The sequence below is a fragment of the Mustela putorius genome, unplaced genomic scaffold (assembly GCF_011764305.1).
Source record: "Mustela putorius furo isolate JIRA1106 unplaced genomic scaffold, ASM1176430v1.1 tig00003870_pilon_pilon_pilon, whole genome shotgun sequence".
Taxonomy (NCBI): Eukaryota; Metazoa; Chordata; class Mammalia; order Carnivora; family Mustelidae; genus Mustela; species Mustela putorius.
In genome coordinates, this window is record NW_025422022.1 from 2,496,301 (window position 1) to 2,518,620 (window position 22,320).

Here is a 22,320-nt window from a genome sequence, read left to right on the forward strand (position 1 = left end):
GCTTATCAAATGCTCTTTCAATTGGAAATACTTGCCAGCATTGGAATGAGGGCGGCCAAGGTAATGTTAGCATGTCCTGCAGTATGGATCGGTAAAGTGGATTTTAGAACATCCGTTCAGCAGACTGGTACACAGCCTTAGAAAAGAACAAGGAAACTGACCCACTAAGACAAGTTCTAAGATACTGTCAAATAATAAAAGCAGGATAGGACAAAATACTATGTCAGTGAACTACCACTTGTGTTTTTTGAAGGGGGTTGGAAATCTTTTTATTCTTGCTTGCTTGTGTATACATCAATATGGAAGGATACTAGGAAACCAGACACGGGTTTTTCTAGCTAACTGGAGCGTGGGGGTCTTGGGCAGATGGAGAGCAGGGTTAGTGGGAGGCCTCTTACATAGATCTTCTTGCATTTGTAGATTCTTGAACCATATATATGCACATATTATATAGCCTCTTCAAAATTTTAAAAAATTGAATTTTTTTTTTAAAAACCTCTGAAGTATTTCTACCAATTGAAAGTCCTGTTGTTTTACCAAGGAGATATTTGACTTCTCCCGATGTCCATTCCTGAGTCTTTTCTGGTGGCCTTGGCTTATCTTCTTTCATTGTAGAGGAAATATTTCTGACCTGGTCATTCCTGTTCTCCCCTCCAAGAACCTCTGCTAATGTTGTTAGTAAAGTTTGATCCAGTTTTCTTCCATTTCTTTCCCTTTCTTCTCCTATCCGAAGGCTCTATATATTGATCACCAGGTGAGATAATATTCAGACAATTCGTATGAATAGGACTGTAATTATTTATTAATACTTGAATTCTTACTCTGACGTAACCTGATAATTCTAGGAGAGCATTAAATGAATCTCTTGCCTTTAGTTTAAGAAATACTAAGTTCAGGAGACCATATGTTTCAGACACAGCGTCCACTTTGATGCTGAGGAACTGACATAGGAGGGAAAATAAGCAGAACAGTGTATGAGGCAGGAAAGAGAATTGTTTTGAAATTGTACTTAGAAGCCTGTTTGAAAATGTGGACCTGGGACGGGTGCGCAGAGAGCCGTCACATCCCAGGGCATCAGAAGAAAGAACTCCTGAAAGGCTGAGTGCCCCCACACGGAGTGGAGGTGGAGGCTCTGCCGTGGTGGCCACAGCCTCACCACCCACGGACCAGCAGAAACAGGTGGTCACATATCTGGACACATCAGTCCTGCATTCAGAAAAAGAAATGTCAACTGAAGGGCAGATAGCTTTGGCTCAAATAATGTTTTCTTGAACCAATTTCCTTTTTTCCTTCAACTTCTCAAGCTTGGAACAGGGACTCTTCATGAGACCCATTCTTTTTTAATCCCATTCTTGAGAGGTCTCAAGTTTCATAGCTTCTTTTCAGCAAGTACTTTCTTTCTTTATTTTTTAGGCAAGATAAGCAAGAGGGTGATTTGCTTGTCAGACTTTGAAGGAAAGCAAATGCCTTTAAAAGCAAACTTTTTAGGGGTACCTGGGTGGCTCAGTCGTTAAGCGTCTGCCTTCGGCTCAGGTCGTACTGGAGTCCTAGGATCGAGCCCTGCGTTGGGCTGCCTGCTCTGCAGAAAGCCTGCTTCTCCCTCTCCCTCTGCCTCTACCCCCAACTTGTGCAAGCTCTCTCTCTCTCGTCCTATCTCTCTATCTCTCTCAAATGAATAAATAAAATCTTTTAAAAATACAAAATAGAAGTAGACTTTTTAACAGCTTTGCTTTTACTACATTAAGTCATGGGTTCATAATGGGCGCTTTTACCCGATTCAGAGACGACAGCGGGGAGGGACTTCGTAGCTGGACATCACAGACCACTGTGATTTCAAACTCTTGGCAGGTTCGTCCCCGTTTATGGATGCGTTAACAGCCAACGGAACAACCAGCATACAGACATCTGTTACAGGAGTGACAGCCGGGAAAAGGAAGTTTATTGACGACAGAAGAGACCAGCCTTTTGACAAGCGGTTGCGTTTCAGTGTGAGGCAAACAGAAAGTGCCTACAGATACAGAGATATTGTCGTCAGGAAGCAGGATGGCTTCACCCACATCTTGTTGTCAACAAAGTCATCAGAGAATAACTCACTAAACCCAGAGGTGAGAGACGCTCCTCGGGCTGACTTGTGCTTCATGTTTCTCCACGCCCCTGTATCTGGGGCCTGCTTTGCCGTCTCGGTGCTCGTTGTGCCCTTTGTAACTCGCCTTCTGGACCATTGCACAGCCCCCCACTGGACGATAGGAAGCAGGGGTGAGGCGGGGCGGTCTTGCTCTGGACCCCACTGCACCTGCGAGTGCCACTGGGCCGCGCGCGCGTGGGGTTCGCCCCCTTGCTGCAGAGTGGGGCTGTTCTGTTTGGTTTTGTTCAGACAAGGTTAAAACAGCCGGGGTCCCAGGCCCTTCGGAGGGTGTCACCATCGATGCTCGTGGAACGTGGTTCCCGCTCCAGGGACTTGGGCTCTGTACGTTGCCGGGAGTACCTGGCAAAGCTGGCTTTCAGGGGTCCCGGGAGATGGGTTCAGAAACACGAAACCGTCTAAGATGGGAATTATTGGAACTCCTGCTGTGCCTTCTTAAAATTCTACATTCTGGTAGTTGTTTTCCACTTGTGAGCAGCTTCATTTCCAGACAAGAAATGTGTATGTCTGGCCAGGGTCTCATGACAGACCGTTTCAGGGGTCCCTGGGACATCTTTAAACTGCAAGTCCCTTCATTGGTTATTTATAAATGTCTCCTAGAGCTCATTTTCAGTGCTCTTGTGCCCTTCTAAAATGCCTCCGTGCTAATGTGCTTATATGCACCAAACTTCCGGGGTTTCTGTCCCAAGCGTAGTAGGCTGGTGTTAAAGGGGGGAAAAAAAAAAAAAGTAGGGAATCCTAGTTTCTTTCAACTGGTTGAATGTGCCACCTGCTGTCCAAACTGTAGAAATGCCAAGTGGATATCCTGTGTAAAGTGCCTCATCTGCTGAGAGTCCCAACGACTAGAATACTAGGTAACTCGGATTTGAGTGTCTTTCTAGTTATACTCTCCTCATAATTAGTCCTGTAACTTACCCCGTCCCACATTCCCAGTCTCTGCTTACAGAAAAGAAGTTTGTGAATTATTTTAAACTGTGATAGATCTAGGGAAACAGTATCAGGTTTAGACTGTACTTTCTCTGGGTCCAGAAGGTCTAGGAACAAATGCTTTTCGGATTCCGTATCAGAAATCCTCTTTGCCACTGTATCTTCTGGTGACTTCCAGGTCATGAAAGAAGTCCAGAGTGCCCTCAGCACAGCTGCCGCCGACGATAGCAAACTCGTGCTGCTCAGCGCGGTGGGCAGCGTCTTCTGTTGCGGTCTCGACTTTATTTATTTTATCCGGCGTTTAACAGATGACAGGAAAAGAGAAAGCACTAAAATGGCGGAAGCTATCAGGTATGCCCAAACGGTGTTTTTTTAACGGTTGGTTTGAGTGTCTTGCTCAGAGCATCCCCATCCTGGTGGAACAGGCTCCAGCAAGCCTTGTGAGTAAAATGCATGCCTCCTCCACTGAGAGACACTAGTATCAAAATTAATTAAATCATCTGTCTTTTCTGTGGGTCTGGCATAAATTACTACTTGCCTTGAGCAAATAACTGATTTCAAGGCTGGCTCAAACCCAGTGAGCACTCAGGGAATGTTCTAATCATTAGCGTGTACAATAGCATATAGCCAGAGTTTCCATTATTTGTACTATGAGCGCGCCCTGTCTTCAGCTCTTAAATAAAGATGCATTCTTTTTCACATAATAACTTATCATTTGCTTCACTCTGAAAGAAATTGGCTAGGCTTTATGACAAGCTGATTCCATAATAGCACATGAAAGTTTGTTTTAGTTCAAGTCATACACATTCTTGTTCAAGTTCATCCCAAGTTCCAGCTGCCCATAAAACTCGATCATGTGGAGTGAAAAGTAAGAGTTCCCTTTCTCTCACGTTCTCCCCTCCCCCAGGGACCCACCGTTCATTTATGTCTTCCCAGCCTTTTTCTAAACACTGTCAAATATGCATTCCATACATATTAGAGCTAATATAGACTTTTAGTTCTGTTAAATAAATGGAATTATACTGTGTGTTCTCTTGCAACTTGCCCTTTCCATTTAACAATGTGACTTTAGAGATTTCCATTTTTTCTGTGAGAAAAGGGGAACCTGAAAAAAGGGGAATTTCCACTGCTGTATTATAACATTGCAAAAAGCTTCCCTAGAATCACCTAACTCTGCTGTAAGCATACCCAGGTACATATTCTCTTTCCATAATCCTCCCTTCTCGTGCTAATCACTGTTAAGTATAATTTAAAAATATCTGATTATTCAGAAATTGATTTTATTTTTTTTTTAAGATTTTATTTATTTATTTGACAGAGAGAGATCACAAGTAGGCAGAGAGAGAGAGAGGAGGAAGCAGGCTCCTCGCTGAGCAGAGAGCCCGATGCGGGACTCGATCCCAGGACCCTGAGATCATGACCTGAGCCAAAGGCAGCGGCTTAACCCACTGAGCCACCCAGGCACCCCCAGAAATTGATTTTATTTGAAGTGAATGAAACCCAGTCACCAACCGGAAGACCATTGCACTGCCCTTCCCACCTCCCGAAAATGACATATCCCGGAGTGACCCCTAAGAACCCTTTGTGTGTGTTTGCCTCGATGAGGTACCGAAGGACAGGAACTTAGATGCACAGCTGTGCAAAGTAAACTTGATCGGATCTTCTCCAAATCCCCACATACCTGGGAAGTTGAAGTTGAACTTCATTGGATGGTTATTGGGCTCTGCATGGCTGAGACCCTATGCCTTGACCTTGGGGACACAGGGCTTCCTGGTCCCCCAGACCATCCTTAAAGGTGGATGGTCCCCAACTAGTGGAAGCTGTGCCTTGGTGGGCGCAGAGTGGGGCAGGGCTTCTCTCTGATATATTTCCCATGGTGATTCGGATGAGTTGCTGCCCTAATCAGCCCATCAGAGGAGTACTGGAACCCCATACCTTGGAGTTTCAGGCCATTGCCTTGGCCTTTTTTAACAGTTTTTAAAATGAATATGTTTTATCAGTGTTTACAGACATATGCACGCATATCGGGTTCTTTTGTCTTTTTAAACATTACCACTTTTTAGGTTATATGATCATTGGTTTTTTGGGGTTTTTGGGGGGGTTTTTTTGGGGTTTGTTTTTGGGTTTTTTTGGGTTTTTTGGGTTTTTTTTTTGTTTTTTTCAAAAATAGCTTGAAATTTTACAATCTGTTTTAATTATCATCTCTGGTCACCTAAATAATCTCAAGCTTGTAGTTTACTGGATAAGACCATCTTATTACTGCATTTCAAATTAAAGTGCTTGATCAATACACACAATCACTTGACAGTCAGTACTTCTAAGACAATGTGTAGATATTCCTGATTGTTAACCCATCCCATCCTTTCGGGATGAAATTCGTAGGTTTAATTTTCACTTTTTAAATACAAACTGTTGTGCCTCAGGCGGTGACTTTGTAGGTTTTCCATAAGCTCATATGACTTTACACACAGCACTGTTGATTTGGGCAAGCTCTGCTATAAGAATCAGATTCGTCTGCCAGTGCCTTCTGCATTCTGGCTCCTTTCTCCCTGGAGATGCTCCCCTAAGCTCCACTCCTAAATTTCTGTGGCTCAACCCTAGGCCAGCCTACTCCTCCCAAGTTGAATTACCCTCAGCAGTGGCTGAGGCTTGCATTGTTGGTGTTAGAAACCACAGAGGAAAGATGGATGGAGAGACCGCATTTGTGGAAACTTTAGGTGACTTTGGGTGTTTATTTCGGTTAGCTACCCACTCCTGTTACTTGTCCAGACCCTCCCTCTCCCCTGTCACTCTCCTCGCCCCCTACAAAATAGCTTTTCTACAAAAAAGCCAAATCCTGCTTTCGGGAAACCCACTTGTTCTACTTTAAATGAATATATTTTTTATCAGTGTGAATTTTTCTTCATGTAAGATATGAAAATAATAAGTTATACCAGATTCACTTAACCTTTGCTCTTGCTCATTTGCATTTAAATTAATTTTTATATGTGTAAGATCTGCTTTACACATAAAGCTGTCTATTTGTTGTTTCTGTGTGTCTTCTCTTGACTTTCTTAAAACTTGGGGGCAAAGAACGTCACTGTAGCACGTTTCCCCTATCAAAAGTGGGAAATAGGAAGATGAGGTTTGAGTCTGATTATCAAGTGTCTGCTACAGCTAATTCCATTACCAGGACTGCTGGTCATAACCAGTTTGCAGATTTGTTGTAAGAAAAACATTCAGCTCATTAGGGATAAAAACAAAAAGACTTGTAAATCCATTTATAACATTAAGCTTTTGAGGTCTGTGAGAGCCAGTCGCTGCCGCTTAGTGTCTGAAGGCCTGGGAGCCTCCCCGCCGCAGGAGGCAGGCATCTTCTTCCCCGCCGAGTGAGAGGAGCAGAGATGAGGGAGACAGTGAAGCTGAGGAGCACCTGACCTCTCCCCATTCAGTCCTGGCCAGACATTCAGAGTGAGGGGAGAACTCCCTGAAAACTGGCCGTGAACTAGCCATTGAAATTGCAGACCCTCTGGCCTCGTTTTCCTCCGGACAGTTCCTACTATTGTTCTTAGGTGATTTTCTTTTTTGGTGATGTCCATGAAGTAATGAACATTCTTCAGAAGAGTGGTTAGAAGTTTGCTTTTGTTTAATTAGAAATCTTTTTAAACTGATTTTATGACAAATAAACCTCTCCCCTTCCCTGCCATACCCACCACAGCCTTTATTATAGCTCCGCTCACACACAGTTCCCAGAGAGCTAAAATTTAAATTCAATGTGTTGCACCCATGCACTTTGATTTGAAGTTCTAAAATAGACTTGCTTTCCTCCCCTAAAAGCCACGGACTGGCCCTCCTTGAAGGCCAGGCTCCTGAGCAGCATCCCAGGGCCCAAAGGCAGCCCCCACCTCCCTGTCTCTGGCCACAGCGTGGCCAAGCCTTTGTGGCTCTGCAAAGTTTCTACTAAACAAAAAAAGCATTTCTATGAAGTTTGTTGTTGTTTTTAAAAAAAAGAAATTTTTCTATAGGCCAGGCTCCTAGCTGACATCTCAGAGCTTACGTAGCTGAATGTTTGGCTGTGTCCTCTGAAAGGGGAAGATGATCTTTGTGAGCAAGCCAGTGAATCCCTACCCCTCCCAGAAGCGGCCACTGGTTTCAGGTGAAGCTATTATTCTAGGCAAAAATAAAATTAACTTGTGATGCAGGTGAGGAGTCAGCTTCAAACAATTCTCCGGGCTTTGATTTTGCAGTATCTACTTTAAAAACTTTTTTTTTCTTTTATACAAACCTATAACATGCGAAGGAACACTTCCCTTGTGGAGTGACTGATTCCTTTGACCATTTCTCTATAAAGTCATTCTCTTACTGCAAGATTTGCTCATTTCTTTCATATTGTTCTGCCATCCCAGTCACGGATCCAGATGCTGTTAGCACTAGCCTGGTTCCTCCCGGGCCCCTCTTCCCATGAGGCAGATGAAAGCACGTGACTCCAGGGCACCCGGGGACAGATTTTGAAAACATCTGCTCTGCCTCATGGAGACCTTTTCAAGAGTCATCAGTAACTGAGCATAGAAAATATATTTCCATCATGTCATTGACCCCCCAAATCCTCAAAAGGTGGCACAAGCGAAGCAGCTTAGTGTAAATTGTCTACATTATTTCAAGAACCTATTTAAAAGGTGGTCTGGCTCCCTTTGTATCATTAAAACGCAGTATGATGTTTCTAACAACGCCTCAGGCTCTCATTTAGAAAGTCCTTGTGCAGCTCATTCATTTGAAGGAGTCAGTTCTTACTCAATGTAAAGATCCCAGGAACCTTGGGGGACCTTGGGGGCCGGGCTGAGGTCTGCACAGGCTGCAGGGCTCCTTGGAGAATCCTCCGAGGAGCTCAGCCTGCAAGCTCCCCAGTTCTGCCATGTATCCTCTCTTCTGTTCTTTGCACATGCACGCACACACGCCCCAGGCCTCCCTAACCTGCCCCCTGCAAAAAATATATGATCCCTCGTGTCCCTGTCTGGGGAGATGGGGAGACCACTTAAGATGTTAAGCCAGGATTTCCAGAGATCATCTAAAGAGATTTGCTGTGGCTTTGAAATTGCTGAGTTGTAGCGAGCAACCAGATTGTTCCTTCTGGAACTAAAGATGGGGTTCCAGTTTAGAATTCTGGGATTCTGAGCTAGAACTCCGACGGCCTTCAAGGAATTATCTTCTGGGTTTTTTTGGTGCGTGCTTGTCTTTTTCCTCACCATGTTAAATCCAACAAGCAGCCATCTCCGAACACAAAATTAGACTCCAGTGGTAGGAGAAGATGCGCATTCCCAGGACGGTGCGGCACTAACCTACCCTGAATTGAAAAGCAGCTACTTTTCTGATCTGATCCTAAAACATATCCAGAAATCACGCTGGCTCGGTTTGGAAATCCACATCCTCTGTGAAGGCTGCCCTACCCCAGGCTTGCTCTCCTTTGCAGTCCTGCTGTATTCATCATCCACAGCGCACAGTGGGATAAGCATGCGCTGTCTCTGCTGCTTGCTGTGCTTCCTTGGGTCTCCAGTCTTAAACCAGCCTGGAAGTTTCTTGTTTCTATACCCCCAAGTCTTTCCATCTAACTCTGGACAAACTCAGGAAATCTCTGGTGTTTCCAAGTTGTCTGAAATCACATACCAAGTCCAGACCCTGACCCCATGGGTCATAACTCCAGCCTCCTAGTCTTTGCACAACACCAGGCAGTCTTGGTAGGCCCTGTGCCAGGTTTTCTTTGCGAAAGCTTCTAGATTAGTCATCGGAAGCCCACAGTGCTTTTCGGGCTTCTTATGTCTTAAAGGGAAGAAAAGTTGTGGAGAAAAAATGTCCTAGACCCCAAGACCAGCTGCAGATCCAGGAGCATCCTCTGACTGGACCTGTAGTCTTCACGCAGGTCCTGTAGCCGCTGTCGCGTAGCATCCAGGATATCGTCGGGACTTTACAGCATACAGTAAATAAGACCATGGCTCGCTTCTAGGAGAAGGCCTTCAAGGAATCTCCGCTTACACTGATATTTATAGAGCTTACCTCTTGGTATGGTGTATCTGTAATAGTAGATTTTTCTGTTGCTCAAATACACAATGTTTTGAGTAATTTCCCATTTATTTTTTTATTTTAGAAACTTCGTGAATACTTTCATTCAGTTTAAGAAGCCTATAATTGTAGCAGTAAATGGCCCAGCCATTGGACTAGGAGCCTCCATATTGCCTCTTTGTGATGTGGTTTGGGCCAATGAAAAGGCTTGGTTTCAAACACCCTATACTACCTTCGGACAGAGTCCAGATGGCTGTTCCACCGTTATGTTTCCCAAGATTATGGGAGGAGCGTCTGTGAGTACCTCTATTGTTTTTTTTTTAATTACTCTAGAAAACTTCCTGAAGAAATGCAGTTTGGTCATTGTCATTTTGTGGGGACCTTCCTTTCAGATGCTCTTGTAGTTCAGTTCTCTTCATCAACTTGTATTTTCAAGTCATGAAATCATAAGAGGTTTTCATATTTTGGTTCGTAGAACATTTATTGACACTGGGTTGCATCATTTCCTAGAGAAGGACCTTACTCAGCAAGCAGTCTCTCTCTGTGTAATTGACACTGATATCCATTATTAGTAAATACCCAGTTTGTAACTCAAACAACAGAGTGTGCCATCAAAAGGTCGTTGACCTAATAACCTAAGAGCAGCACTCTTAAGAGAAAGCAATGAAGGAGCTAATTTGGTTAGGATAAGAGAACTCTTCCCATCTCACTGTGGAGCTTTTTTTTTTTTTTTTTTTTTTAACTGTTTAATCCATCCATAGTAAGAGTGTGTGTGTGCAGCTTTTGATTTTTTTCAAGCAGTTACACAGATTGCATTTCTTACTCCATGAAGTAGGTGGTGTCTGGGGTTAGGGTCTTCACAAGAGTTTGTCATGGTGGAGAAATAGTCAGTAATCCTCACCTGTTGGCAGGATGGCAGCGCGAGGGGGCTTGGACAGGAAGACAGGCTCACCAAAGCTCGGGCCACGGGGAGAGCTCTGGAGCATGTATGGCCTGTCACAGTTGTCCCATAGTGGACTAAAATGGCTGCTTCCTCTATGTCCCTCAACGCCAAGTGTGGGCTGCCCAGGAGGAGTGCTGTGACCGTGGATGGGGCGCCCTCTATGCAACAGAGGGCGATCCCCAAAGGAGCTGAAGACTGGCTGCTGACAGCACTCCCAGCAGCTGGGACAGCAAGACCTCCCTTGGACAGACCTCAGTGGCACAGCCCCATGTCCACCACAGTCCACCCCTTGGCCCCTCGTACCCACCTCTTCATACACATTGAGGGGAGCTATGCTTCCCAGGGAAAGATGTAGAAGAGAAGGATTAGCCACTGGTAATCATTACAGGCAAGAACTGCCTAGATCTTAAAGTTAGCAGGTAAAAGTATGAAGAGAAAATGGATATTTACATCCTCGCATTATTTATGGTGGGAAAAATAGTAACTTTACAGTAGAGAAGCCTGGCAGGCATCACCTTACTGAGTGGTCAGAGTCCCCGGAAACAGGCCCTGTTGTTGGCCCCTGACCTGCTGCAGCGAGAGCCACGTGGCGTCGCTCCACGCGAATCCTGCCCTGTGGGCATCACCTCCGTCTGGTGCGGATGGAGCACCAGACAAGCCCGGGCTGTGGCATGGTCTGCAGACACTGTGCAGGGCCCTGCCCAAGTGCCATGGGTCAGAGAACTCACTGGAAGACCTAGGCGCTGCCCCACACTGGAAGGGACGGGGGCTGACAGTGCCGTGCAGAAGCAGGGCTCTCTGACTCACTTCAGGATCAGAGGAAGGACTGTCTTAGGAAAATCCGCAAACTTTGCAGGCAGTCTGTGGTTGACTCCTAGTACTGTGTTGATGGTAGTTTTCCGGTTTGGGTCTTGTAAGGTGTCCTAGAAGATGCTAATGTTAGAGAGAACAGATCCTCCTTGGCGGGCGATTCACCTTTCTAGGGCTGGGCTCCTCACACTAGTAAGTCCTGGGTCTGGGTCTGTGCTCTCTGCCTTCTTGCTACCCAGGAGCCCCTCTGCCCGCGTCAGCGCAAATAGCAGTTCCTGAGCCCTCATCCCTGAGGGGTTTTGCACTTGAACCACCACCAGGGCCATGGGCTCGGGGCACCCCCCAGCCTGTGAGGGGTGCTCTCTACCAGCCAGCCAGGGAGCAATCTTGCTCCCAAAGCCATCTCATCACCTCTTTCTCTCCCATTCCCACCCCTGACAAAGTTAGTTTCTCTAGAAGCAGAGGCTGAGAGGGATTTGGGCACCCAGGACACAGAGTCCGCCTCTGTGGCGGGGCAGGGAGAAGGCAGGAGTGGCGGAGGGCAAGGGTGAGCTGTGGTAACGCCCTGGCACGACTCCCCCTGAGCCCACAGGGAGCCCTGGGGCATACGTGGGCCCCGCTGCGTTCAGAGCCTGCTCTGTGGGATGCGGCTGCACCGAGGAGCCGTCCCAGAAGGCCCCTGCGACTGGCACTCCTGGCCGCGGGGCAACAAGCGTTCCTGGGCCGAGGTGTCCGGGTGTCCACCCCGGGGTGCTGCTCCGTGTGTCACGGATGAAGAGGTGGGGCCCCGTCTGGGTCCTGGGTCTTGTGTGCACCACGCCGCACCACAGTAGCAGGTACTGCTACCTGGTTCTGGTGGTAGAGTCGTTACCAGGAAAATTACTTCAAGTTCACTCTGAGTTTTCACCGTGGAACAGATTGCTCCCTGACAGCCACTCCCCCCTCCGGCAGTGAAGACTCCTTGCCGTCAGTGAAAGCCTTCTCTGTGCAGCCTGAGTCCTTCCTCTAGAGGGAGCTGAAGTGACCGGTCCAAGGAGAGGTCGGATGTTGACACGGATACCCGGGAGGAGCAGACTGGGGCAAATGGACATTCGAGCCCATCTGGGGCAAAGACGTCCTGAAATGGGAGTCCTTGGGCCAGAAGCTGCCCCTGAGCCCATCGCCCTCAGAACACTGAAGAGTGGGAAGCCATGACGAGGCGAACGGCTGCTTTCCCTCCCTGGGCAGCTCTTGAAAACACGTCAGTTCCTGCTTATTCTTCTCCCCCAGGGTGCCGTGTCCCGCCTCCCACCCCTGCAGGCTCACGCTGCTGCACGGACACCGGCTGTCACCGTGGAGGCGGGCTGGGTGCCCGGCCGGGAAACCCTGCCCTGAAACAAGAGCAGAGAGGTTAAAGTTGACTCAGAAAGTGCAGAGCGCTGGACTAAAACCTGTCTGCGGAAAGCAAGTGAATGCTGCTGGGGAGGCATGCCGTGACAGCGTTCATTGGAAGTGACGCCCCCGGTGCCAAGTCCCCTTGGGGAGCTTCTGGGGTGCATGAGTTTCCGTTGGGGCAGCCTGACGCAGGGCTACCCCAGGTTTGGGAGTGGAGAGCCTGACCTGAGGGAGCAAGTGGCGGAGATGCTGCCTTCATGAGGTTCAGAGCTCCCCAACCCGGGGCGCCTGCGTGGGTCAGAGGGTCAGCGTCTGCCTTGGGCCTCAGGTCATAATGCCAGGATCTTGGAATTGAGTCCCCCATTGGGCTTCTTCCTCAGCAGGGAGTCTGCTTCCCCCTCCCTCTGCTTGTGTGTGCGCTCTCTCCCCAAACCCTCCCACCCAAGCCAGTCAGGTTTCCTCACCACACCTCTTAATGTGGTCTTTTGGCTGAAAGAAAACTCTTCTTTTCTCTGGCATTTCTCACTCGTCTATAACTTTAAAAATGGTTGACCATCTTGGAACAAAAGGGCAGCCTGTAAATTTCCAATGACCATATCTTTGCAAATCTGTTCCTTGGGTACAAGTTAGAAACCTCTCATGTTAAAACTACTGGAAATAGGGGCGCCTGGGTAGCTCCATCACTAAGCATCTGCTTTCGTCTCAGGTCATGATCCCAGGGTCCCGGGATCGAGCTCTGCATCAGGCTCCCTGCTCGGCAGGAAGCCTGCTTCTCTCTCTCCCACTCCCCCGGCGTGTGTTCCTCCTCTCTCCGTCAAATAAGTAAAATCTTTTTAAAAAACTACTGGAAATGGAGCAGATGAGAACATGCTCATTCAAACCGAGTGTGTTCAATTTGACTAAACTTACGGTATTACTGCTGTCCGTTAAGCCAGCTCACTGCCTGCACTTACATGAGTACTAACGACCACGATCAGGTCCACTTCCAGGTCCACTTCTGCCCATCCAGCCGTCAGGAGCAGAGAAGACTAAGTCGGGAAAGACTCTCCAGGGACTACAGCCACAGAGTTAGCCCGGCTCTGAAAGGACAGCGTAGCGGCAATGACGGGTCACCGCGCGGCAGGAGACTACTCGATGGCCCAGTTGGCTAGCACAGCTATGTGGGAATCATGGAAAGGGAGAAGGGAGGAAGGGAACCATGCCAGGGCTCTGTTCTACCTCCAGAGGGCCAAGAGAACCATTGAGAGAAGTGACAGGATGGGGGCACAGGCCCACAGAGGGGCTGGAGAGGGAACACGTGGAGACTTGCTCTTCGCCACACCACACTCTCCACAGGCACATGTTCGCATCCACAACTCGAGCTAAGACCCTGTGGTTCAAGCTGGTCTTGAAAACATACTTAATCTTCATTTAAATGATGTCCTTGTGGTGTGGCCTGCTGTGTGTCAAGCGTGAGAGAAGCACAAACTAGGAAAACTAGAGCACTTCCCACCAGGCCCTTCTGGCAGCACTCCTGTCACCCTCTCTCATCACAGTTAGGTCCTTCCTCTTAAGAACAATCTCAACAGCTATTAGTAAGGCGAAGTCAGGCCTCTGACTTCGGCTTGTTTATTTTAGACCTCTTTTTCACTAAGAAGAGGATGTTCGTACGGGGGATTTCAAATAGAACATCTCTGATCTCTTCAAATATTTGTGACTTTGCCCAAGACTTGACACAAGTAACAGGTCCACGTTGGCGCCAAAAGAAATCATGAGTGTGAAGGACTTTAGTCCTTGTGGGGACGCAGCTCTTCACGCTGTTCTCCATCCTCGCCTGTGTTGAAAGGACAGCAAGTCAGGCAGACAGTTCCTTTGCCAGCTCTTCTTCTTTGGGTGTCGTCCACGCTGTGCGTTTCATGTGCAGTAAACATCTCGATGCATTTATAGGAGGCTTTAGTTTGCCTCTAGTTTACCTTTAAGAAAAGAGTTCTCCTCTAAGAGTGTACTTTACCTCAGTAGCAGTAAATTATGATCAAGTCTTCACCATGACCATCAGAGTATTCGGGAAGGTTAGCAAGATAGACTGCAGACAGGAAATTGTCACCTCAGAACGGCACAAAGTTTCCTTGTAATATGGGTTTTCTCCCTATTTTGATATCTATGAGCCTGTGATTTGAATGAGCTAAACTCTGTGCACATAGTGTTGAGACCTTAACTGATACGGAATCCAAGACAAAGTTAAAGTCAGGTCCATATATATACATACACACACATGCATTATATACTTTCTCTTGAATAAAAATAAGTGTTAATTTCCTCCACTGACTCATTTGAAGTAACTATAGTCAGACCCTTCTAAGGAGACTACAGTAGTGCTCATTTTGGATGCCTTCGGGTGTTGAATAGTTTCTTACTTTAATGTCCAAGTGGTAAAATGTGGCCTTCTGAGTTCGACTTGAGCAGAAATAGTCACTGTCCTTCGAACATTGTCTGTATTTATTGAGAAGAACTCACCATTGGCCTCTGAGAGAGAAAATCTTGAGTAGTAATTCTGTGACTGATTTGGATCCCTAAAACTATAAATTGTCTAGCTTTGCTGATGCCTCAGTTTCCCAGGATACTGTTTTGGGTACTGAGTGACTTCGCATGTGGGAATGGCTGCCGCTGGCAAGGAGGCTGCAGCTGGAGAGGGACGTGCCAGGAACTTCAAGCTCACAACAAATAGACCTTCTCTAAGTGAGATTGCTTGCTTTTGCCCCTGTGATTCTGTATTACTTTTTTTTTTTTTTTAATTCCCAGTCAGTATGTTACTTCTCATCTGCATAACTGATTGTGCCTTGTTGGGTTTCTTCTTCGTGCACAGGCTCCAGAACAGTGCCCATTAGCTGGAAGCCTGGAGGAAGCCCAGCGAGTCCCCGGGGCGGCCTGCACTTTCCCATACCCGTCCTCGATTTGAATTTTTTAGATGAATTTTCAGGTCGGGTCTTTCCTGCCTGCCTCCGCCTCGCATCTCAAACCAGTATCAACTCTTCTTCCTTTCAGGCGAATGAAATGTTGCTCAGTGGACGGAAGCTGACAGCACAAGAGGCGTGCGGCAAAGGCCTGGTCTCGCAGGTGTTTTGGCCTGGCACCTTCACCCAAGAAGTCATGGTCCGCATCAAGGAGCTTGCCTCCTGTAACCCAGTTGTAGGTGGAATTCATTCTCTTACATATATGACCTTTCTCCCCGCCATGGCCTGTCTTCCAGAGAGCTCCCCCGTGTGGCGGTTTTTCCGGCGTCCTCCTGCTCTGCTCCCGGCTCAGCCACCTGCATGGGAAAGGCAGCGGAGCTAACCCTGGCGCCGCCACTCTGGACGGGCTCACCTCGTCCTCTAGGCTGCAGAGGCCTGAGTGAAAGGAATACGTTTCAGAGATTGACGGATTCCTCAGTGTCCTGTAAAACTCTACCAGAACCATCTGTATAGTTCTTTCCTGTTTCCAAAGCTCTTTCCTATAAGTTATGTTTGCCCCCCACCAGGCCCCCACAGTGGATATTAAGCTTCCGTTTGACAACTGTGCTGGATGACATTCTGTCCGGTATCAGAATTGCATTTAGCAAATTAGAAGATGAATGGTACCGAGGATTAACTGACATGACTCCCATCTAGACTCTCCCTGTCATTAAGATTAAAGCCTGGTTAGAAAATCCCCTCGGCGGGTGTTCATAGAGTTTGCACAGAGCATCCCAAGGGTCCGTGCCCAGCACGGGACCCGGGCCCGGTCAGTCGGTCTCGGCGGGGCAGGGGCGGGGAGGCTGGGCTGCCAGCAGCACGGCTCTCCCTGGAGAGCTCAGCGGCTGAGCGGTTGAGAATCCGCCCGATACACGGCACACAGCCCAGCCCTATCTCAGGCCTGACGAGTGTCGTGAGGGAATGTCTGTAGCCTGATTTCAACAGGGAATTCCTCAAGGTGGATAACTGCCTCCGTGACTCTGGGGACAGGTGGGCTGGTGCTTGCGGACACGCGATCTTGCTAACCCGCTGCTGCTCATCCGCTGCAGGTGCTGGAAGAGTCAAAGGCCCTCGTGCGCTGTAACATGAAGCTGGAGCTGGAGCAGGCCAACGAGCGGGAGTGCGAGGTGCTGAAGAAGATCTGGGGCTCGGCGCAGGGCATGGACTCCATGCTCAAGTACCTGCAGCGGAAGATCGATGAGTTCTGATGGGCGGTGGCTGCTGGGGTCACGGGAACTGCAGAGCGAGACTTCGGTGGCGCCAGGTTGCCCTCCTCCCTCCTCACGGCCTGATGCAAGTTCACTCTCAGCGCACGCTTGGAAGCAGGACTTGCGACTTCCAGGCTATTTATTATCAAGGAGTTTTTAAGTACTGTAACTTTAAAATAAATAACTATAAAACTCCTTTGTCCAAACGTCATTATTTTATACTTCATATACACACAAGTATAAAAGTATAATGGTGAGCTCTAGACTGCTCTTCAAAGCTCTAATTTTTGTTATCTTTAGCTAGTACTGTATAAAAAAGAAGCGAAGTGTGTTTTGCTGGTTTTGGGTGGCAGAGAGGTCTGGAATAATGTTTGTTTTCCTGATTTTTTCCTTCTAGAACACAGAATCTAAAGAGGTATTAGCTAGCCTCCTCTCTCCTCCCCCATTCAGAGATACAGAAAGATCTGAGACGTGCCTTTGTCTCCAGAAAGGTACAGATACCTCAGAGATTAAATGTCCCGAGTCAAAAGCAAAACTTATCTAGTAGAATAAGTATTTTGATGAAAAACCCGCTGACGAACATACCCCTCAACTAAAGTACGCTTAGGATTCGTGCTGGAAAATCCATTGATTCTTCCTTTTTAATAAGTCCCCAGTTAACACCAAGAAACCACTGTCTTTCCGGAAGAAAGCTTGTTTTACAGTATTAGTGAATCACTGAATAGCTTGAGTATGAATATCTAAGTTATAAGTTAGTCTTAGTGGAGTTTAAAGAGTTTTTCTGACCCTTTTGAAAAAATAACTACATAAGTGCTTCTTGTTGCTGGGTGAGAAATACTACTTTATATACAGTTTTGGTTTTCTATCTGCAGATACGATTGATGTATTACACCAAAAAAAAAGTATTTTTATGTTTATAAAGTGTAATTTTTAGGTTCACTTAGAATATATTTTATTTAATAAGTTAAAATTCTTTTGGCACACTATTAAATGCAGAAACTCCTTTAAAAAGAAAAAAAAAAAAAGAACTACCTTATATTCAATATTCCATGTTCCTGGTCTCTGCTCTCATGTCTACGCATGATGCGGAGTACAGTGTGGTGTCCAAGAGTGCCCTGTGTAAATAGACATTCACATTCCTTTCAGGAGTGGGGACTGACTCCCGATTACAGACGCCTATTATTAGTTAGGCTTCTGAGCTTGCAATCATATTGAATGTATGAAGAATGAAATAAAATCAAAACCTTATTTTTGTACAGTTTGGAAGTTTATACTTAGAACCGACCACCTCCCGGCCATGTGGAGAGCTGTACAGTGTGTAAATCTGCCTTTACCCTGGATTGGTTGGTGCAGTATTTTTGCATCTGTGGGACCTACTTTTTCGTTCCGTAGTTTGAACTATATATATAATAAACTGTACAATCTGTAAAGTTTTTATAGAATAAATATTCAGCTGTGAAAACTGGTTAAATAAAACTAATATTTCTTAACACATTTGAAATGTTCGCCTCATTCTTCACTCTTGAAGTTTCTCAGGGGACGTTCAGTCTTTCTCATGAGGTATAACGCACGGGGGCACACGGCTTCTCTAGAGTTTGGAGAGTAAGGAGCGCCTGCTGGACTGTAACTGGCGAGGAACTCGAGTCTGACAAGCGCCGCCCCCGTACTCCCCTCCAGGCTGCCATTTTCTGAACTTTGTGTCCATCTTCTCACTCCTCTGTCAGAGAAGCGTATTCCCAATGACGTTACCTACTTCTGCCTATTTCTGAACTTTACATTGTATCACATGTAAGCTTCGGTGATTAACTTAATATTAAGGGAGTTTTAACTTCTTTCTTTGTCCAAACCTACAACGTATGTGTTTTCATTTCTGTTTCGTAGAGAACCTGAAGTATGAAATACTTCACCTCCAGTGGGATCTGGCTTCCAGCCCAGGACAATGTGGCCAAACAGGCATCCTGGCAGCAACCCATACTGTCTGTTTCCTGGAATTTACAAACAGGGAACTGATTCAGTTGGGTTCTCCTTAAATTGGGGCTCTGACTATACCATCCTGGATTTTGCCTTCTCCAGGCCATATTGGCCACATGCCTTCTTCTCTGAAGCAAAACTTTCATGTTCCAACTTCTGGTTTATGAATAGAGCCCAACCAGGAGGAAGAACTGATACTTTAAATCCTGATGTTCATGCCCAGCGTTAGTGACGGTGGCAGGAAATGCTGTCTTTCAGTTTGGTGGAAGTCTAAATTGGTTCACCTTCAGAGGAGAATTGTACAGAATCTAGCAATTCCATGTATAAGGATTCATCATAAGGACTGAATTCTTGCAGGATGTATGAGAACAAAGATACATAGACAATTAAATTGATCCCCGGGTTTTCCCTAACAGTGGAAAGCTGGAAATGGCATACACATTCATCAGTAGGGTTGGAGTAAACAATTCGGTCACACAATACAATGAATACCCAGCTGTATAAAAAGAATAAAGTATTTATAAACCTTTGGTGAACGAAGCATGTTGTAGAGCAACTTAACATCAAAAACACCCATTGTGTGCTTAAGAAGTCAAAAGGATATGCTCAAAAACCAGGCTCCTTTCTGCTTCTGGGGTCCTCTTCCCCAGTGCATCCCAGCTGCTAGGTTTAGATACTGCTCAGCCCTTGGCAGGTAGAGGTGAAAGGCGGGAAAGCCTCTGACCAGGGCCGACCCTTCCTGGTCTCCATTCCTCGGCTGTGCTAATAGTGAAACAGCACGTACATTGCCGGATGTGCCAGGCGCTGTTCAAACACCTTTGGGTTTCAGCTCATGGGTTTTTTGAGAGAACTCCCATTTCCAGAGAGGATTAAAGTACTATAAATATGCAGTCACTATAAAATGAGAGCTCTCAAGAAAATCTTTTGGTAGGCTGATGTAATTTCTGGCGACTCTGAAGACCAGGTATCCTGAAGACTGAGACTAAAGGTGTCCTGATGACCAGGAACAAAGGAACACTGGACTTCAAAGATGTTTGAAGGAAATTGTGCCCGTGATGTAAGAGGAGAGAAGCCTGGAGGCCTGCTGGCCAGGCTGCTCCTATACCACTCCTTGGCCTCTTTGCTTGGTTGGGAGTGAAGGAGGGGTAACCCAGGTCTCTGGGCAAAACAAGAGCCCAGTGGGCCAAGGGCCAGCCTCCATGACCAACTCTCTCCCTTGGCCACACCACGGAGGTTTTAACCCACTCCTACAGGACTTACTCACTTCTGCTAATAGGAACAAATGTTATTCTCCAGAGGAAGGAAATTATGTACGCTGCAGGAGAATTGGCACTTAACCAAATACAAACACATACCTTAGGGACAGGACAGCTTGGGGCTGTGGGACTCTGTCAGCTGAGTCTGTTACTGCTCTCAGGAAGCTCAGTCTCATCTGCTTTCCCTAAATCCAACTAGTCCAGGTGGTGGCCTCTCTGTTACTGATCGTTCTGTTCTCCCATAACCACCTTTCCCAGTCCAGGCCTTTCATGCCCTAGAGGAACTCCAGAGGCCTCCCAAAGACGCCAGGTGCTAGCCCTCAGGAATAGAGACTCTGGCCAGATGCAAACCTGCAGGAGGCCTTTGCCCTGGAGTAAAGCCCAGGGCTGGACAGTTGGAGAGGATCTGTGACGTGGCATGCGTCTGTTCGTACACAAGGAGACCGAGACTAAAGGTGTCAGGTGACTTTCTTGTAAGGACAGCGCATAAGTGACATGGCATCCAGGAGTCACTAGAGCTCTTCACACTCCATGGCTGTCTTCCAGCCTGCCTTCCTCAACACCTTCACCGGCCAAAATCAACTTGAAATGGACACTGGCTACAGGTAGTGTAGGGCGGTACTTATCAAACTTTGTTGCACATTAGAATCACTCAGAAAGCTTAAAAATTCTTAGTGCTTGGATGTACATGAAAAAAATCACCATCCCTGCATCCATGCATCTGGGGTATTTGACCCAGGTCACTTAATTTTGTCTGTGCCTGTGAGTGGTGATGGGTAGGAGCGTGGCCTGGAGAACTCAATGCATTCTGGCATCTCATGGACGTGATTCTGGGGGTGGCAGTGGGCCACAGTGGGTGGGTTAGGCTGTTGGCAGCTTGGGATTGAGGGCTTTTTCCAGTCGAGGCTTGCCCAACCTAGAGAGTTTTGGTGGTTTACAAACTATTTCTGCATCTGGAGGAGCTAGACCAGTCCACAAAGCCTTCAATGCTGGCATCTAGAAATAAACATCCTCCGTATTTGGCAACAGAGGCAGGCCTGACTATATCCCAGGAAACTCCTCCCTGTTCCCCAGAACATTCCTGACAGTATCTCTGAAGACGCTGAAAATGGATTTGAGCCTTGGTTGAAAAGTTACTTTTTTGGTGAGGTAGAAAACTTGAGTTAAAAGCCAACATTATGATCTTAGAGCCATTTCATGTCCTTAGATGACTAGTAAGTTCTTTAATACAAGCATTTTTAAAAATAAAAGCTAAGGTATAATGAGTTTTGACATTAATTCCTATTTTCCTAATTTTACATTGTATTCTAAAACTAGGCAATGTGTATCTATACCAATATGCATATAGACTACATACTACTATATATATAATCACCCATGTGAAATATCCTGGATAAAACAACTAGACATAAGATTACAAGGGAATAGAACACCTGAACAACAATATAGACTATATAGGTAACTAGAATTATTGTGGGGATCATTTCATAATATATAAAAATACTGAATCACTATGATATATAACTGAAATTAATAAGATACTGCATGTCAATTGCACTTCAGTTTAAAAATGTACACCTAACACACACATCTATAGAACCCTCCACCCAGCAGCAGAATACATATTCTTCTCAAAGGCACAAGGAATATTTTCCAGAACAGAACATAGGCTAGACAATAAAACAAGTCTCAGTGAATTTAAGAGGATTCAAATCATAGAAAGTGAATCCTTCAACCACAGTGGAGTTAGAGATCAGTGACAAATTTAGAAAATAGAAAAATGTGGAAATTAAACCTCACATTCTTTTTTTTTTTTTAACTTCTTTTCAGCATAACAGTATCCATTGTTTTTGCATCACACCCAGTGCTCCATGCAATACGTGCCCTCCCCAATACCCACCACCTGGTTCCCCCAACCTCCCACCCACCCCCCCGCACCTTCAAAACCCTCAGGTTGTTTTTCAGAGTCCATAGTCTCTCATGATTCATCTCCCCTTCCAATGTCCCTCAAATCCCTTCTCCTCTCTAACTCCCCATGTCCTCCATGCTATTTGTTATGCTCCACAAATAAGTGAAACCATATGATAACTGACTCCCTCTGCTTGACTTATTTCACTCAGCATAATCTCTTCCAGTCCCGTCCATGTTGATACAAAAGTTGGGTATTCATCCTTTCTGATGGAGGCGTAATACTCCATAGTGTATATGGATCACATCTTCCTTATCCATTCGTCCGTTGAAGGGCATCTTGGTTCTTTCCACAGTTTGGCAACTGTGGCCATTGCTGCTATAAACATTGGGGTACAGATGGCCCTTCTTTTCACTACATCTGTACCTTTGGGGTAAATACCCAGTAATGCAATGGCAGGGTCATAGGGAAGCTCTATTTTTAATTTCTTGAGGAATCTCCACACTGTTCTCCAAAGTAGCTGCACCAACTTGCATTCCCACCAATAGTGTTAAAAGAGTTCCCCTTTCTCCACATGCTCTCCAAAACCCATTGTTTCCTGTCTTGCTAATTTTGGCCATTCTAACTGGTGTAAGGTGGTGTCTCAATGTGGTTTTAATTTGAATCTCCCTAATGGCTAGTGATGATGAACATTTTTTCATGTGTCTGATAGCCATTTGTATGTCTTGATTGGAGAAGTGTCTATTCGTGTCTTCTGCCCATTTTTTGATATGATTA

General features: G+C 46.2%; 1 protein-coding gene across 4 annotated transcripts in view; it reads left to right on the forward strand.

The window, feature by feature from the left end:
- The window catches only part of CDYL (chromodomain Y like), a 250,499-nt gene extending 232,598 nt beyond the window's left edge, over nt 1-17,901 (forward strand). For all 4 annotated transcript variants that reach the window (XM_004753643.3, XM_004753645.3, XM_045067029.1 and 1 more), the window contains 5 exons: nt 1,849-2,105; nt 3,249-3,421; nt 9,189-9,399; nt 15,252-15,395; nt 16,249-17,901. In XM_004753643.3, the coding sequence (XP_004753700.1) occupies nt 1,849-2,105; nt 3,249-3,421; nt 9,189-9,399; nt 15,252-15,395; nt 16,249-16,407 (944 nt within the window). In that variant the 3' untranslated portion in view covers nt 16,408-17,901. The remainder of the gene's footprint in view (nt 1-1,848; nt 2,106-3,248; nt 3,422-9,188; nt 9,400-15,251; nt 15,396-16,248) is intronic.
- Nucleotides 17,902-22,320: the final 4,419 nt, after the last annotated feature.